At 32.4% G+C, this 20,590-nt stretch overlaps 1 protein-coding gene across 2 annotated transcripts; it reads right to left on the minus strand.

Annotated features, from left to right (window-relative positions):
* Positions 1 to 209: 209 nt before the first annotated feature.
* LOC100571051 (atrophin-1) lies at positions 210 to 17,769 on the minus strand. Of its 2 annotated transcripts, none has more exons than XM_016806108.2 (2): positions 17,246 to 17,769; positions 210 to 3,572 (listed from the first exon to the last, which is right to left on the minus strand). In XM_016806108.2, the coding sequence occupies exons 1-2, from the start codon at positions 17,352 to 17,354 to the stop codon at positions 2,419 to 2,421; spliced, it is 1,263 nt and encodes a 420-aa protein (XP_016661597.1). In that variant the 5' UTR covers positions 17,355 to 17,769; the 3' UTR covers positions 210 to 2,418. The 2 variants fall into 2 exon arrangements, with proteins under 2 accessions (XP_016661597.1, XP_016661596.1); XM_016806107.2 differs by having other exon boundaries at positions 210 to 3,575; positions 17,246 to 17,768.
* Positions 17,770 to 20,590: the final 2,821 nt, after the last annotated feature.

Genomic DNA, 20,590 nt, shown 5'->3' on the forward strand with positions numbered 1-20,590 from the left:
ACATAAATATGAATATATAATAATATCGATGATTTTTACGCGATCAGCATTCAACAATATTACTGTTTACTTTTTATATTATAAACAGGTGAATGATTTCAATTATAATTAATAATATAACCATCATGTAGTGGTGAATATACCTTAAATTAAAATAAATTATTATTTCTCTACACGACATGAATACTTAAAATAACAATTAATTCACGCTAAATGTAGATATGATATTATTATTATTATGCATAACATATTATACAGTTGTAAAGAGTGTAATATAGGTATAATTGCTTTTTGGTAACTATTCTAAGGCATACGTATTATGTATACCTATACCTATAAACTATATATTATAATAGTAATAATAATTTTTAAAAGCGACTTATAACATTACTCATACGTTGTTTAATAAATAAATAAATAAGCTAACTATATTATAATAATGATTATACCGATTAACATAATATTACAATAAATCAATAACACATTGTTAATCATACCTTTAAAAAGTACAATTAACTTGTATAATGTTACTTTCTTTTAATCTTTGGTAAATATCTATACGCTAGACAAAACTACTTAATATTATGTTTAATAAATATTATATTACAATATTTAAACTATTATTATATTTTGTATTCGTTAGTTTTGGTAATAACCAGTAAAACACCGAATTGACTATAACACAATAATTAGTTAGTATTATATTATGTAATATATATTATTGTATTAAATAATATGAATTAATATGCGCGTTGCCCGAAAATCGTCTTCATTCTGTTATTATGGAAAATTGTTCAAACTGATTTTAAAAAAATTAAGTGATTTGCGGTTTACACTTACAATGTAATATATTAAATAGTGCATCCGAAATTACCGAGTTAATTACTGGGATTCAAAATTAAGTATTAACGCATGATCACAAATATTATCCGAAAATCGTCTCTTAGCTCTACTACACCGTATAATAGTGTGTCCATTGGGTAATTTAAAATCTTTTTTTTTTTATTTATTTTGATTTATGTGACTTTTTATTCAATCTGTTACAAAATATGAACAATAAGAATAATTGATGACAATGTCATAAAATAGAAAAAATAAAAATAAAAAAGCAGACCGGACGGAGTGTAGAGGCCTCCCAGCGGAGGTAGAATTTAAAATCAGCGACTTGATTTTTTATTTTGGTGTAAGTATTCAGCTATATATAGGTAGAAGTGAAAAATAAAATAGGTATAATTGATTACAATTTTACGTTTGTGTAAATGTGTAATTCGTTTCTAATGTAGGTAATTTTGAAATCCTTTAACCAAGATTTGTCGTTTCGTCCGAGAACTATAGTAAACCGTTGCGCAGTCACACTCAGTTGGATAAGATTTAATTTACGATATTTTTACAATCTCTATTTAGGTGTATAGCGAAATAAAATGCCATATTATATTATAGTAGGCAATAGGAATACCTATCCAAGCGATGTCACCGGAATGTCGTCTTACTACTATACCGAAACAACACCGAGATAATTGTCTACAGAATTGCGGTGGACTATTTTGAAAATAATGCATCTGAATGTTATAGTATACAGGGTGAACTACAAGAACCATGCCCATAAGCCGTTTTACCCTTTAACTGATTACGTAAGAATTGAAGTTATGATTTATGGAATAATACAAACTTTATTTTTTAAATGAGGTCTTCTCTTTTTGTACGGTTGTAATGGTGAAGCAGATGACTTTCATTATAAACAAATATTTGGGAGTATTGAAAACGAAATTAAAACGAGTGGTTTCTAAGATGTATTAACTTTATGAACCCACGATAATATGTGCTATACAGTTTTTTGCGTTTTTATTACATTATAAATGTAAATAGTTAATGCTCATATAACTATATAAAACATAAAATTGATTAATAAATAGATTTTAAAATACATTTGTGAAAATTGTCCGAGCAACGTGTACATCGGAAACTAGACAGTACTTGGTTAAATATTTCATTAATTTTTCTAAATCTTCAGAACTTAATTTGTCATACAATATTCTTATTTAACAATTAACAATATATAATAAATACCTATATAACAACTATGTGAAACCACTTGTTCGAATTTAATTTACGTTACGCCTAAACGTTATTGCAGATACATCATTGATAAATATGGACTAGAGCACATCGCTAAGGGACAGCACTCTTCGACTATATTATATTAAAGAAATAAAATTATTTCGAAAAAGGAAAAAAATTCGGAATTATTCGAATAAAGGACAACATCGGGAAGCGCACAGTCGGTGAACACGACGATAATATTATAATATTAATACGTCGCGTCACGTATACCTATTATATTACGTGCTATACGAGCGTCGGATTTTCCGAAGCCTCCCCTCGGAGCCAATCGAAAAAGGGGGACTCAACTCGACCGTTTTATCGACGAGTACCGCGGTAGTGGTCCCGTTTCCTCCGGCTCGGTTCGTCCGGGGGTTGGTTGCCTATGTGGTTGTGGTCCTGCACCACTGCGGGGGCCGCGGTCAGATCGTCCAACTTGCTGGCCAGTCCGTAAGTCTTGACCTTTGAGTGGCCCTGTATGATGAGGTACATGGGACGGCCGGTGACCGGCGACTGTCTGTAATGCGAGAACAGCGGGTCCGTCACGGCCACCGGTGGCGTGGCCCTAGCGGCCGTGGAAGTGGCCGGTGGCGTCGGCGGCGGCGGCGTCGTCGTCGTAGTCGTGGTCGCCACGGACGGCGGCGGCGGTGGCGGTGGCGGCGTCGACGTCGTCGTCGTCATCATCGTGGTCATCCAGACGACTCCGGTCATCGGGGTGACGGTCGTCGTGACCGTGGTTCGGTCAACTTCGTCGTCCAACAGGGCTTTGATGACCGCCGATTGATGGGACGACGCCGGAACGAGCCGCGTCGGCGCCCGGACCATGGTCGGCGGCGGTTGTTTGCTCTCGGCCACCGCGTTACCCGGTAAGTCCGGGGACGACGATGACGACGACAACGACGACAACGACAACGACTGACGCTGACCGTCCACAGCGGCCGGCCACTGCTGGTACGGCGGCGGAGTGAGCATCGGCAATGGGGTCCTAGGCACGGGCGCGGCCGGGTGCATCGAGTAGTGGTAACCGGCCGCGGACACCGCCTGCAGCGTCTGCAGGTGGTGTTGCATCTGTTGCTGTTGCGCATGGTGGTGATTGTGCGTGTGATGGTGATGGGGCTGCAGTATAATATTATTGTTGGGCGGCGGTCTTTTTATTGCTGCGTAAGACGCGGCCTGCACAGGTTCCCTTTTGGAAAAGTCCGTCAGGAAGAACCGTCGGTTGTAACCGCCGTGAACAGCCTGCGACGGCGGCGTGGTCGGCATCGCCGTGGACACGGACGAGTAATAGTGAGCGCGGTTGGTGGCCGCCGGCGGAGATTTCCAATAGTGCACCCTGTCCAGCACCGGTGGCAGGTAGTCGAACGTCGGGTCGTTCTTGAGCGGGTCGCCTCGGCCCAATGGCGTCCACTCTTCGAAGTCCATCCTCGGCGAGATCACGTTTCGGCCGTCCGTCATCGTCTTCCCGGTGGAAGCTGCTGCAACAGAGCCAACGTAATTGATTTATTATAAAAAATTCAATAAATAAATTCGAATCGCTGTAACGAAATCGATTATTTCTGTCGTATAACGGCCGACGATTAACTTTTGTTTCCGTTTTTTACACCCGTCACACGAAACACTAACATGGTAGGTCGCAAGAAAAATGTATTAATACGATTGTTCGATAAGGTTTGGTGTACAATAATTGTCTAGAGCCATTAAATCATGTTTTAGGGACAATATTAGCTATTATACTACTGTTCCATTAAAAGCTTAGGGAAACCCGTCGGGGGCATAAGTTGTTAAAAGTTGTTTAAGTTGTGTACTATTTCGATTGTAAATACTGTTTATAAAATATGTCGAGGTTCTACTTTGTTAGTGACAAACAATTACTTAGCCAAGTTAAACTTGAGTAAAGTTCTTAGTCTATAAATTTGTCTACCCCTTACTTTTTAGTTATTATTATTTATTATGTACCGTTGTTGGTCGTGGCGTATATCAGAATGGTATAAGTTTTGATATAAAAATATTATTTTTATTGATTTATTATTCCATACATTGATTTTTTTTATTTAAATAATAATATTTAACTGTTGAATCTGTATATGTACAACAGTGTGATGATGACTAACCAGATATTATACGATTTAACGGAATACAATTAATGGTATACAATCATTCAAGATTGTATCATTTATCAATTCATAAATTAATTACCAATTAACTGCATAATTGTTAAAGATTTTTTTTAGAAACAATTCAACTCGACTATAATAACGGGGTATACTATTTTGACTCTCAAATAGTCAAAAGTAAATAATGCAACTTATAATACAATTCGAATATTATTTAGTCATAATCTAAAAGTAATTTTTTTTTGTGACAAGAGAAACTTAATTGTATTTTTTTTTTTCAAATTAATTTACCCAACAAAGATTATAATATTATTATACACCAATTAGAATAATACGCGTGAAATATTATAATAACTTATTATTAATAAGTCTGTAAAAGTATTTTTATAATGGAGTAATATAAATTATTTCCTATCTTATGCCGACAACGCTTAAAATCCGTTTTAATACCTGTAGGTATAGTAATGTAAATTAATATTATATGAACAAGATCCAAAACCAAAGCTATATATCTTACAATATATATAATTAGAACCACCTCACGGAAATAATAAGGGATAATTATTGTACTATATAACTGATGTATTTTAATAATAATAATAATTTATTTTTCAGAATCATAAAATAGTCTAACTTGGAATACTTATATATTTTTTCAGCAGTATAAAACTGTAAAAGAAAATGGTAGGCAGTTAATAAACATTCATTACAAGCTGCAAAGGGGAAAGTAATGTTATAAATTCCAAGTTTAATGCTATACACTATACAGATTTAAATAGGTAAATACAAAAAAAAATTTAATTAAGTTGGCGTGATCTTGTCTTCAAGAACGCAGAATTTTTTTCCGAAATATAATATGGTAATGGTGCCCGGATAATAAATTATGTTCACGTTTATTTTCAATCCTCTTCGTCGTAGGGCCAACGATTGTCGACACGAGTGCAGTCGTTCAGGATAATAATATATTAATATAGTCTGATAAACATTTTTATTTTTTTGAGTTGAAAATTTAGTAGTAGGTAAATGTGGTCTCCAGGAAGGATAATATTTTATTAAAAAAGTTTAGATTTTAACACAATACTGCAAAGGAAACTGCTACTTCAGCGTTATTTAAAAATTCTACATTTCATATATTTTTATGCGTTTTGATATTAAAACACACGTCGCCACGGCATCGTTAAATACTTAAATAACCGTTTTATAATGATAATACTATGTTTATTGTCTTTTTTAGCTTATAATATATTGGTCATTACTCATTACAACGCAAGGTGCTTAAACGGAACACTGTAAATCAGTTGTGTAAAATCAACATTATCCAATTACCTATATTATGTAGAAAAATGTTGTTAAAACGCATTTTGTACAAACATTTTCATATTTCACCGCGGTCAAATCCCAAAATTGGTGGTTGAGACGATACGCACCACACACGGTACCTTTACCAATGTACAATAAATAATAGGTAATTAATAAGTAACTACTATAGGTACCATAGGTTTGGCGATGTATTACGTATATATAGGTAGGTACAGTGTTTTGATAAACGTTCATTTTTATCATAGACCTTATACTTATGAACGAAGTCCGATTACGAATTGGAAGTGTTTACCTGTCCTAACTATACATTGTTGCATCCATACATTGTATTTGATTTTTAAGGCAATGTATCTTATACAATTTCAACGTTTTCCGACTTTTAGGGAAACGACGGTTAATGACGTAGGTAGTCACATCCCTGCACATTAACGTAACGACGGTGACATTTAAGTCATAATATTAATATATTATATGTATAACTAGAGGCCGGAATTATATTCTTTTGCACATTTTACTGAGTCTATATGCAGTCCGACAGGGGTTCGAAATCTTTACAAATCATGAAACGTGTAAACTAAAGGCAACATTTTTTTTTTACTTAATTAAAAATACGTCGTCAATCCAGTTTAATTAAATAAATAAAATGTTACCTATATAGTCGGGATAATGAAATGTGGCCACTGAAGCGCGGTGAATTCCTGTGATGGTTTCGCAAAGCGCGAATTTTTTTTTGCATATTGTACCATACTAAGAGGATATTATTCAGGCCTCTATTAATATGACAATTAATACAAATTGAATTCGAGGAAGTTGAAATTGTGATTTTCCCAGCAGTTTCATTTCCTCCACCTAACCATCATATGAATAATAATATCCATACCTTTGATATATTACATCGATGCGTCTGCGAATACATTTTTTTAAGCGTAAAAGTTTGTTTTCTAAATATGAACTAACTGCTGCTGTATAACATAGTCTCTTAAAATAAATGGTTTTACCGCGGCGGCTACAATACGATTTTTTTTCTTCCATCAACACGCCCATTTTAAGTCGCATACGACGTATATATACCGTATTATATATATATGTATAATATGGCTTAAGTTTACGATTTTCTATATACGTAAACGTGCAGTGTGTATGCGTGCGAACGTTTTCGGTCAAGTTGTAACCTATATATATTACCGGCGTGCGTATATACATATGGGTGCTCTAGGTATATACATATATATGGGTTATGTGTACTGTGTATGTACACTGCAGGTATATACATAGAGCCACATGGGTAAGGTATATACATATATATTATATATTATATGTGTATAACGCAGCAGATACTATTGGGACTAGTTTCCCGTCGTTTCCGCCGGCTCGCCACAAATTAGTGATCCCGCCGTACGCCCATTAGGTGGTCCGCAATCGCTGCCGCCAAAAATATATTTTTTTTTTTTAAACCCGACCGCGCCTCGGGGGCCGCAACCGCGCTATACCTCTATATACGCGTAGCTGGTATATATACCACTTATACCTGCAGCAGCCGCCGCCGTCTATCGGTCACATACAATACGTCGTATAGTGCAGCACGCGGGTAAAAAATAATAATAATAATAAACGTATTTCTTTTGACCGATCGCAAACCGATTCGCTTTTAATATCATTACCAGTCGTATACCTACCTACCTACGTATAGGTACGGCTGCTCGCCGTGTACAAGTGCACGTGCCCCGAGAGTGTGTGTGTGTGTGTGTGTGGCGCATATCATAATATTGTTTGTAGTACTCGTTTTTTACCGTTTGCAGATTGCTGAGAAACACAAGAGAGACGATTATTATTTTATATTTTTTTTTGCCATCTGTGGCAGCTGTAGGTACCTACCTATATATACCTCGAGGCGAATTGTTTTCGGTTATGTCCGACCCTTTATATATATATATATATATATATAATAATATTATGCGTGCGTTACGAACGACTCCCACATAATCGCGTGGCCACATTCGATAGTCTATACTCTATATTATAATACTGTCTATAATAATCGGTTTTTCTTTTTGTCCAGCTGGTTCGCTGTCTCCACACGAGGTTTTTTTTTTTTTAACACGATAATTCGTTAATATGGATACCTTAGTCTATATAGACTATAGCATAATATAAACACTATCACGTACTTATATATTATTGTATATAGGTACAGTCGTTCGACCGAAAACAGATCGAATTCGTTCGTCAAAATATCCGAGTACCTATATATGTCTATTATAGGTATAATACGCATACCTCCTAGCTAAACTAATTATCGAGAATGAAAACATTTTGGGATTAATTATGGTGGTTATACTTATAATTATTGGTTTGGTAAATATGTCAGTTATTTATGAGTTACAAATTATACACGCGAAATATGTATGAAATGTATATATATATAACATATAACTAATATAAAATAATATGCGTATAAAAAAAATAAAACATAAAAAATATATTAAATAGAGAGTTTGTTAATTTGTATTTCCTTATTACTTTTAAATTTTAACAATATAAAAAAATATATACTGATTATACTGTTATTTTCTTAACATTGTAAGACCATTAGTTTGTGACCAATATAATTATGGTACCTACTCGAATTATTTAGAGATAGTTTCATATAGAAAAATACAATGACGTTTACGGCAATATTCGAATAGAGTTACAAGCTATAGTAGTTACAACTAGTCGTACTTAAACTTTAACATAAACCATTATTGTATTATTCCTGCAAGTCTATAAATTTACAGCGGCTATATATTTTTGTATGTCACCAATAACCGTTTGATATTAAATGGATAGATGATTGAATAATAAACGGAAAACCGCCCAATGCAGGCATACAGCATTAGATACAATTGATAATAAAATATAATATGAGGCACTTTGCTCACTTACCAATATACATTTTACAATTATTACTCTGAAATCTTTAAGATTTAAAAATTGTTGAAGTTCAATACTAATGTTCATTCTAAAATCATTATTACCGTCTCATTCAGAATTCATAACTTTATTGAAATTAAAAATGTGACAAACAATACAATATATTTTAATGATTTGATAGAAATTTAAAATGCTGTGGACAAATCAGGCGCCTAAGTTACTAATTAGATACACTTGGTTAGAATAACAGATTATTTTTACCATTGAATTAAAATTTCAATAAAAAACGCCTAATATACAGTAACATGTAAAAATAAAATATGTACAACTACGACTATTGAATATTAATAAGTACCATCGTATCAATGCATTTCGCCGAAATTCAAATAATAGCGTTCATCACAAAAATGTGTACAAAACAATTAACACGTAGGTACAACAAAAGGCAAATCAAATATTATGATATGCAATCATAACAATTGCAGACAAATTATGTTTTAGTCTTTTATACTCGACAAAGTACAAAGAATATCGTTTTTAAAATACTAATTATTAAAATCTGTAAGTGTGTCAAGTGTCAACCCTACAACCCAGGGGGCGGATTGCTTCAGCTCTGCCTCAGGATAAAACAAATCAGGCTATGATCATATACACCCTTTATACATATAGTACAGTTGTAGCACACAGCCCATCGAACGGACAATACTGAACACAGTTCAATATTTGAAAATTATCAGCACTTCAAGAGTTCAGAAATTATTTCATTTGAAACGAAAACCATAAAAAAACGCAGTCGTCTGAAATAAAATAAATATTCATATATCATTTCAAACAAATTGCCGAATGACTATTGATATAGCAAAAAGTAAAATCCGAATTCCTGATTTCAGTTTCTATTCAGAGTTTATTTGTTTTATAATCAATTCTTGTGATCTGCCCGGAATTTAAATTGGATATGATTGTGTGCACTTATAGTTGCTAAGGTGTTAGGAATACAAATTTGAGAGGACATAAATAATTTGCTTTCACTTCTACTAAATATGTATAAAGCAAGTCACATAATATTTGCTGATTCTATATCACGATAAAGTACCTATTGGTATTTACTATTTTAGTACTTTACTATATACTTAAATGCGATAGATTTTTATTTTTATTTTTAAAAAATTTGACCCATTATAATTTCATTATTAATATATAATTCATATATTCATTTATATAATACAATTTACTATTTAGTATAGTGTTAAAGTAGGTACCTACCTAGTACCTATGTAATTTATTCAAACCATTTAAATTTTATTGTTTTATTTATTTATAGTTTATGTAAATTATGATATGTAAAATTATTTTCTAAAACTATAACTATTTGTATTTACAATAATAATTATAGATCACTTATTCCAGGTACATAAAGAATAACCACTAATCAGATACAATCAGAAAAAAAAATTGTTTTGTGAACTACTAAAACCACTGAGAAAAATTGACAAATAAAAATAGTGAATTTCTATGTTCATCTGTTTTCACTATAAATTAGATTATAATACTTGAGATTATACAGTATGTTTAGTATGTAGGATGTACGTATACGCAATGGTTAAGCTAGGGCTGTTCGATTATTTTTGGGGGGAATCGATTATGGTCATGCACAATTAATTGAAAAAATCGATTAATTGAAAAATGATTAATCAACCGATTAATCAGAATCGCGATTAACCGATTAATCGATTAATTGAATTAACGATTAATCGATTAATTGTAACAATCAATTTATAATTTAATCAAGAAGTAATTGAGTAATTAATTTATTAATAAGTTAACAGTGCAATTTTATTAAGTCTTGAGTCATAACCGAATATAAAGTTCTAAAATATCCTGATTTGATTAATAGATTTATGACATAAAAAAAAATCGATTAGTCGATATTCGATTAATATCCGATATTCGATTAATCGATTTATCCGATATTCGATTAATCGATTAATAACCAATTAATCAATATTACGATTAATCGGTTTTTTTTTGATGCGTAAAATAATCGATAAATCGATTAATCGAGAAATTTTGATTAATCAAAATAATCGAACAGCCCTAGGGTAAGCCATTTATACACCATGAATGTAATTATTCATATAATATATTGATATTATCAGTTTTTTATTACTCTCATTGATCTTAAATATTTTGGTCTTTCTAACCATGTAAAGTTATCGTGTTTCAATTTTTTTAACACGACATTTTTACAAACTAAATACAAAAATTAATTCCTACATATTCGGTCCTCAAATTACTTTTCATAAGATCGATCTCAATTGATCATCTGTCCTCCTACCTACATTACGTCCGACCACCAGTATCATGCAGGTTCATGAGATCCCTTCGTTTCAGAACTGTATTGCCACACAGCAGCAGCCAGGATACGCGGAGAAAACTCAGAACGCGTGGAAAGCATTGACAGTGAAAATGACTAACGGTTAAAAATTATGATTTTATTGCGCATATACTTACTTAATGTGTCGGAGTGAAAATAAAATATTAAGCGTAATTGACAAATGAGTGTTTGATTGAACGTGACAATTATATTTTATTAAGCATAGTGACATCGTGTGGGTCGACAACGAACAATGCAACATTAATACACGGACATCATAATCATTATAATAATTTATATTATAGCGATTGTGAGCACTCTTAGAATATATATTTTGATTTGTTGAACGAGTGAGTTACAAATAGGCATCACTGTATTAGGTGCTCTAGCTATTTTCGGTGAGAAAAAAGACCAACTGCGCAATAAACATGACCGCGTATCGGTGTAAAATCTTTGGAGGAGGGGAGGGGCTATACGAATTAGACGTCATGCGTACCTCAAATTCATTGAACCTATCCAAAATAAAAATAAACCCTCGCGAATCAGGTGGCAATGCGCCCCTGACGCTTTCCCTCCACCACTGATGCGTACCCGCAGCATAATACATAATATATCGATAATATGAATATATTATTATTATAGTAAAAATATAAACCCTATTGTAATATTGTATTATTACTGTTTTATTATTGCTGTCGAACACGCGGAGCATTTTCCCACTTGTGAGGTCTCTCTCCTCCGGGGATTTCATTCATCTCGCCGACACTCCGACCCTCCTCCGCCGCATCTCACGCTCGCGCGCACGCCACAATCGCAAATAGGTACCTAATATAATATTGCATTACATTATGTGCTTACGAAATAATATATCAAACAAATCCAGTAATGATAATTTACATATTATAATATTATATATATACACGCGTGCGCGAGCTGAATTACGGTCTAGACACCGCGGGAAGGACCTATCAATTACAGATATCCGCGCCACTATCTGATTTCTAGTTTACGACCTATTATAGGCCACGCCGACCACTTGCAGCACACACTCGCACGCGCATAACATAACACGTAAAATACATGGCGAAACACGTGGGATTTCCTGCGTTATATATTATTACAATAATATAATATACTCCCGCAGTTATATTATTTTGTTAGATTTGAACATATAATTGTTATATTCCTTGCGAGGGCTGCGTCATTTTTGGTCGACTTTTGACAAAAAAAATTGCACTGATTTACCACTACGCAGCGCTATAATATAATAATACATATTATACAATACATATTATATACACGCGCCGTTAATTTCGAGAAGAAACGATATTACGAAAATATAGAATATTTTATTTCTGTAAAAACGTATTATTGTTATTTTTTTTTCTTCTCAAACAAGACGTTCATTCATGAGATATGCGATGAGGTTTATTCGCATACGGTTGTCCAATGTAGTGAGCTGCAGCGTTGAGGAGTAACTTAAGTTACGAGTTAGTGTAACGTAATAGTTACATTTTTAGTTATTTGATGGTATAGTAATTTAATTATATTTTATTTCAAGCCGTTATTTATACGTGGGTAATTCGAGCTACTTTTTTGTAGTAAAGTCACTAAATTACCCGTTACCTACTTTTAGATTCCGAGCGGACCGAGGAAGCTATATAGTGGTTTTACAATGGTGTTTATTTTTTTGTTATCCTGTTTACCTGGATATTACAATTTTACATTAATCACAAACCACCAGTATCCACATTTTCTTATAATCATCGACAGCTCGATTAAAATATCGTCCGATGATGCGCAGCATTTCATTTACCGCATACCTATTATTGGTACAATATCGATATGCGATAATAGCTGTTTACCTAACATGTTTTATATTATATTATTATTGTACATTTATGCGATCGGTACCATCGATGTTCGTGTTAATATTTTAATCGAACGCGCACCTTTATAGGTAATATATAATAGTAACATGGCTATTTTCCGGTGTGCGTCATACGTGTTTGTCGGGTCCGTCTACGGAGGTATAGGTACGCGTGTAATAGCCGAGCGAAATCATTCACCGGACGTGTGTGAGTCCGTTCGCACGCGCAGTGAAAGTTGTCAAAGAAGCCGCCCGTGACCCACCACCGATGGTCATTTACCGCCATAAAGTAGTTATCGCGGCGGCGGTCAATATTGGCTATACGCGTTTCACGCGCGCAAACGATATTTTACCCACCCATCGTGATAGGGGTCCGCAGAAAATGGCTGGGGGGGAGGGGGTTGAGGGCGAGTTTTAATAGTACATAAAAATATATTATAATATATTAATTGTATTTTGTCGACTTGCGGCCTCAACGGAATTTTTTATAACTGTAACGTCCTTTAATTATTTCGTACAACGCTAAACGCAACACTCTCAATTTGTTATTTAGAAATATTTATCATAATATTTATTATAGCATACTAGATTCGAAATAAATTTCCTAAATATCACGGGGGCAAATGTCCCGGCTCGCCCATCTTCCCACACTGCAGGACGCCGCCATGTACCTAAATTAAGACTCTATAATAATAATATGCGGTATAATAGGCATACCACGATAAGATACATTATCACTATATTCCCCGCAGACGAGACACGTCGGAGTATAATAATTAAGACGTATAATATATCGTGCCTGCCTATAATTTTTGGAAAAGTTATCTAAATCGTCTCCCGACTTGAGTTCGAGCGTGCAGCATAGTAATTATTATACTCGACAGTAAATTGATCCGTCGTCAACCGCGGTCCATTGTCGGCAACCATTCAGAATGTCGACCGAATAACTCGAGAATTTTTTCTTCAGATATCGATATTATAAATATAATATAAAATAATCACGATTGTTTAAGATCATTGATTGCGTATGAATGAGTGTTTGCTCTTTTTTCTCCTTAATTTATATCACTTTTTTTTTGGATTGATTCTTATTGACTTAATTATATAATTATTTTTAATTACTCTGGTTAGCATTGCACTGACGGTTTGCTTGCACTCTTTCTCGGCAGTCTTACGAGTACTTATTTATTATTTTTTCCAAAAAGAATTTAACAAACTGCGTATTATAGATATAATATAAGAAAAATTAACGGTATATTATGTTTGCATTTAATATTTACATTTCACATGGTGGGCAACATCCATTAATATAATAGCATCTCGTGCCTAGTTGGTTGTTGTTAGTTTTGGTTTGATGGATGGTCTCTAAAGCCAATTTCTTTACAATTCAACAAAAAAATAAATTTTTTTTTCATTAACTATTATGGTATTTTTACAAACAAATAAAATAGTAATCAACTGGTAATAATGTAATGTTAGTATGTTACCAACTAAAACTATACAACTTTATCGAACACATATAAAGTAATATAATTTATATTAAAATGTATATGCATTGTACCTACATCTATTTGGTGTCTACAACAACTGTGAACAAAAAAGTTAATAAAACAACTCATTAACTATAATTTGAAGTTTGAACATTAAAAGTTATTTAATTGATTGTATCTCGGATTTCCCAAAAACTGACGTGTAACTTATATGTAATATAACTTACCCTGAGCAATATCTATAATTTAAAAATTATTGTTATAAGTAGGTACTAATTGCTGTAATTATTTTAAGAAATAATCAAAATATTTCTGATTTCAAGTAAATCGCAATTTATATAGCTGATCAATATTAATGAACCGTTTTTCAATAGGTCAATAACTATTAGTGTGTATAAGTGTAATAAGTTATTTTTATTAGAGTTGTGTATTTTATAATACCTATCAATAACCTACCTAAGTGTTATATCAATATATGATATTATCAATTATTGCCAAGTAAAAGGGTCTCAGCTCTCAGATATCCCATAATAATATGCCAAATCTTAAATTGTATTGTTTATTTTCTAATCAATATGTCGAATGTTTAAATTACCGACATAAAAAAAAAAATACTAATTAACTTTAATTATGTTGTTCAACAAGTTTCAATTTTCATTAATAAATTCTTGGTTTGACGATTCAGTTTTATAGAGTGGTCATCGATCTTTCACTTTCCTTACACACGATTATGTACAGTTATTGAAATAGTTCAGAGTAACTTTATTGTAGGTTTTTAAATGCTAAGAGTATAATAATATTCGAATAGGTACTAAAATAATTTCACCATGTAATTATAGTATAATTAAAAATATTAGTTAACATTTGGTTAATTTTATTCTCATAATTTACAATATGATAAAGCTTAGTTCTATATTGTTTTCTTAAATACTATAGTTACTATGAAGTACGTCATCATATACATATTACCTAATATTTTCGATTATTAAAAATCTTCAATATGAGGATACCTTAATAAGTCCAAATCTCGATAATTAAACTATTTCTATTATTTTTCTTGAACTTCGAGTGTCTCGAGAGTTGATTACCTATATTATAATTTATAATAATAGGTGCTTACCACTTATACATTATTTTAAGAGCCAACGATTTATCTAAATAGCATACTGCTATTATAAAATAATTAATATTCTAAAGTGCGTATCATTAGTTGTAGTTGTACCGATGTATAATTTTATAATCTATCTTTCTCACTTAAAATATATATCTAAAAATAATAAATATTATATCTGAAAATAATCGAATGTAATTTATTTTAAATAATAATTAAATTAATTTAAAATTTTTAAATTTTGTAGATGAATTACGTTTTAATTATAAATATTTTTTCTTCAAGTAATGAACAATATTAATTTGATATGGTTAAATCTCTGTGTCTATTCGCATTCATGTGGCTATTTGTTATATTCAATTACTAAAAAAATACTAAGTTCAAAAACAATTAATAGGTACCTATATATGTATAATACCGTAAAAATCAATAAATATTGTTATCTATACAATAAGAAAGTGATAACTCAACGTAATGATTGAACTTTGAAGCACCTATTGAAGCAACTTAATTACATTTTAAACTCTATTAGGTACCTACTTATTCCATAACTTATGCCTAATGTATTACACATATAATCTTAATAAACATAAGAGTACTTTTGAAAGGGAGACTTCTTTTTATATTGTTCTTATTAATATTATCGTAATATTGTGTCTCCATAATTTATCATTTATTTTTCAGAGATATTATTAATGTAAGTACTGTATTCAATTTATAAATACTATTTTATGTTCACTTTAAAAAAAAAAAAAAATGATAAACTACTTAAATAATAATAATTACCATCGGGTAAAAGTAAAAAATAAATAGGTCTAAACTTTATTGCACGGAAGGCTAGAACTTAAAATAAAATAATAAAGTATAACATAAAATTTGATAAACTTTTACATTTAATATTCTTCGTGAATTGAAATTCAGGCCAGTGTATTTGTTTTTAGTGAAATCAAGTTTGAAATTCGCAATAAAAATTATTAAAGACTGACAAGTCGGTGAATCCTGGAGGTTCATTAAAATTTAATTTCATCTGTGGTTAGACATTTTTCTTTCAACCACAAATTCGTATACCCACAGTATATTTGATATTAAGTATGTTTTCGATGAAATATCTAATCAACATTAGTACATTACCCCGTATCCGTACTTATCTTCTATAATATATAATTTCTAAAAACGCTTCTATTTTTTTTCCGCATATATTTTTATAAGCAATAAATGAACAAAATATATATAATTCAATTTCGATATAAAAATAATTTTGTATGCCATCGATACTAATTCAAAATATATAATATGATAAATGATCATTATGATTGAAATAATAACAATGAATGAACTGAGAGTTAATAATTTCCACAATTTTAAACATTCCACGCGAAGTATAGATTATAGGATATTTAATTTAGAAAATATGTCCATGTCGTGATAAATTTTAACAAAATTTACTACTAGTTGACATTTTAATACTAACCGACGAACCGGTTTTATGAAAATGTTAAGCAGTATCATTATAATTTATATAATAATAAAATACTTGAGATAATCATAATTTTACACATATCTACAGTTAAAACTTTAATCGTTTGTTCTGACAGTTTTTATATTCTCTAACAACTAAATCTGACCATTAACACATTAAACGTATATTCATCTTTTGCCTCACAAATTCTATAGTTTATTATCCATATAGGTACATAATATATAGTTAAAACGGTACCATTATCGTAAATTTTTAGCAAATAACGTAGAACCTTTTTATTTAAATGTACGACAGCAGTTTGCGTCTTGTCGTAAATCTATGTTACAGTCGAGTTTACAAAATATATAAAAGTCACAAAACGTCGATAAACCCATACACGTATTCGGTCGAGTACAACACTTTGTATTTAATTATAATAATTGAAATAATTCCAAGCACGTTTATTAGAAATAGGTATTATATTAGGCACTCACCGGTGTCCTTATGGGTCCACGGCGCTTGACTTTCCGGTGCAGTTTCGGCAGCACCGACGACGATGATCTTCAACACGAGCACGCCGACCGCTACGAATGAGCACCTCATTTTGGCCGTCGTCGCGGACGAATTCGATTTGACTACAACAATATTATAACAGGTGTCTATTCGTACTTGCACAATGCTACGTTCTTGTAACGTCTGCGGCGGCTGCAACGACGACGGCGTACAATAATAATATCGTAAACAATACGATTTACAATGACGGAAAAAATATAACAATAAACAGTCGTTTGACGACTAAACGGATTCCGAATTGTTACGATGTCGGGGTGTGTTGCTCGTGTGTATTACTGTCGATGTTGTTTTCGGAGGATTAAAATCGCGGAGGATTGTTGTCGTACGGGGCGCCGTGCTGCCACGATATGAGGAGGTTTGCCGGCATTTTCGATATTTTCGCGCGCACACACACACACGCACACCTCTACTGAGCCACTTATTGCCGGGCAATGATGATGATGAATATAATGCTTTCGGCCCGGCCCCGACGAGTATCGGTCGCCACGACGGGGGGGTAAAGCTCCGAGACACGACGTCTGCGGGGGGAACCTGTTGTTGGCTGGCTGGGTGGCGTGCTGGTGGTGGTGGTGGTGGTGATGTTTTCGGTGGTAACGGCGGTGGGGTGGGAGGAGGATCCAATTTTTCCCGGGAGAGGGGGAAAGTCGATGGATTTGTGAATGAAATTGAACGTTCGACCGGTTACGACGAGCGGAGGACTCTCTTTCTCCTCCGCGTTTCCTGCAGTGCGGTGCACACTCCGAGTCTGTCTTGCCGTTCGTCTAAGTCTCTCACTCGCTCACTCTATCTCTCTCACTCGCGTTCCATCTCTCTCATTCACTCAATCATTCTGCTGGACTGGTTTTGCAATATACACGCGCGTCGTCGTGTGGTGTAGTGTTTTTTTTTTTTTTTATAGAAATTGAAATCGTTACCGGCAGATACGATACTTACTCGCTTCTCCTCTTCTCTATATGACGAAGATAATACGCACGCCAAACGTAGGTATATACCCGGTATGTGGTGATGTATATACGCGAACGAGTGTGTGCTGTAGGTATATGTGCATATGAATCTGCAGTCGGTCGGCTCATGACCTCTGTCCGATACTAAAACGGATATTGTTGGAAAGCAGAAACGTTTTTTTATTTTATTTTTTATTTCGTTTTTCAATAAATGATCCACGGCGAGTATCGTTTATAATATTATAAATTGTACATAATATAAAACTATCAATAACACAATAATTATTGTTTTTCTCTTTAAATTATAAGTCTTTTTTTAACGTTAAAAATGTAGGTAATGTTAATGAGGTATATATAGCATAAAGAATATTCTATGTTACGTTTTCTCGTAATCTTTACAATGCAGCTTGAATGAGTCAATAATATTATGTATGCCAGTTACCTTTACGATAACTTTGAGTTCGTGGATTTAGTGCCTATTAGGAAGGAAAATGTTGCACTCTTGATGGACATATATATAATATACTTCTATATAATATTTTACAACAACCTATTAACACTAATGCAACAATTCCTTGACAAAATAACAAAACCCCTCTCTAGAGGTGCATACTTTTTGGTGTTGGTTCCTGTTCTGGCTCAAAAATGAATTTATTTATTTTTCAACTTTTTTAAATTTTAGATTTTTCCCCCAAAAGTGTAATCATCTAAATAAATTAAAATAAAACCATTTATGCTATTATGATTTGATCTATATTTGAATTGTATTTGGTCCAATACAAACAAACAATCAATTACCATTATAACTTAAGATATAAATGACTATTTTACTGTTATTATAGTATGTTCTAAATTGTTTACAAAATGTAACATATAAATATATAGTTGGGCTCTTATGAAATAAATGATCAAGGCATATTACAACGAATAAACGCACTACATTTTCAAATAATATTGACTAAAAGAAAACCCATTTTGAAGTATATATTTTTGACCGTCAATCATTCTGACAGTAATCAAATAAAAACGGAACCATCTGTTGTCAAACCTGAAAGTCGTAGATAGTTAAATTTATTTTATAAAAAAATATGTAGGTACCTATATTGTGCGTATAAGTTCTACTCTATACTGGTCAGAATATGATGTGTAATGCGTGTATTATAGGTACATTTATAATTGAAAATATTTGACTTAATGTCCGATCTTAACGACTGGCCTATAATAAATAGTATTTTAACCAGCTGAACTGGTTCAAGTGCATGTAGAAAAGATATCGGAAGGTACAACTTTAAATTATTTCATATCTATAATGCACTTATTGTGATGATCTAAATTACAAATATGTACACGTGTGACGACTACGCATACAATTTTTAAGCTCTAGAAAATCAAAACCCTAAAATGTACCTATTTCATAATCAAACAACTGTAAAGTGTGAAATGGATCATTATTTGATTATTAAACTGTCATCAAAGATGTCAGAATAAAAATAATGATATGTCAATAAGTGGTTGAGTGTTTTTCCCCTGTATTTTAATGAGGCATGACCTCAAAAAACTTGATATTTCGTATCGTACTTTTTTCCGTTACATTCCAACAAAAGAATTAAAACTATTTATTTTACTAGTTTTGAGAACGAAGATTTTCATAATCTAAAAATTGTTGTAATACCTATTACAAGATTATCGATTTCGAGTAAAGCGAAGGTTCTGTTGTTACATTGGTGTGTGGCTGGTTCGATTTATTTATTTTTGTTACGCATTTTTGAATATCGTAGAAAAGTAATAATATTTATTACAAATGTTAGCAATGTACAATGGCAGAGAAGTCATCGTCTGTCCTCCCTCTGGCGGTTATCATTTATTCATTTCACCTATTTAAATTTCTTAATCTTCAATCCATTAGGTTAGGCTAACAGTTCTGCAAAGATTTGAGCAAGCGCATAGGGTACCTGTATAAGTATCTACTTACCATAAGTAATAATAAAAAAAACTATAAGTCTAAAACTTTTTAATGTAAGTAAACATGCTAGTGGATATTTTTCCTCGGCAAATGGAAATTGATATCATAGATATGTTTTTACATTGTTGAATTGTGTTTCTATAGAAGCAAAGCGTTACGCACAATCGGTAACTAATAAAATACTAATTTGACTCTAATAATTCACATTACATTGTATATATTATATAATTTAAACTTATGAGGTTAAAGCATTTCATAAAAAAATATTGTTTCACGAAATACGTTTAAACGTGAAAAACTTATGATGGTCACATTTAAACTAAAACTATATTATGTACGTTATCAGGTTAAGATCGATT

Source organism: Acyrthosiphon pisum, chromosome A3, assembly GCF_005508785.2.
Source record: "Acyrthosiphon pisum isolate AL4f chromosome A3, pea_aphid_22Mar2018_4r6ur, whole genome shotgun sequence".
In the NCBI taxonomy this organism is placed as follows: Eukaryota; Metazoa; Arthropoda; class Insecta; order Hemiptera; family Aphididae; genus Acyrthosiphon; species Acyrthosiphon pisum.

Excerpts from the sequence above, each read along its gene's own strand:
- LOC100571051 (XM_016806107.2), bottom strand. The coding sequence starts at position 17,354 with ATGAGGTGCTCATTCGTAGCGGTCGGCGTGCTCGTGTTGAAGATCATC. Across the intron at positions 3,576-17,245 it reads GTGGACCCATAAGGACACCG|CAGCTTCCACCGGGAAGACG; the intron begins GTGAGTGCCTAA and ends GCTCTGTTGCAG.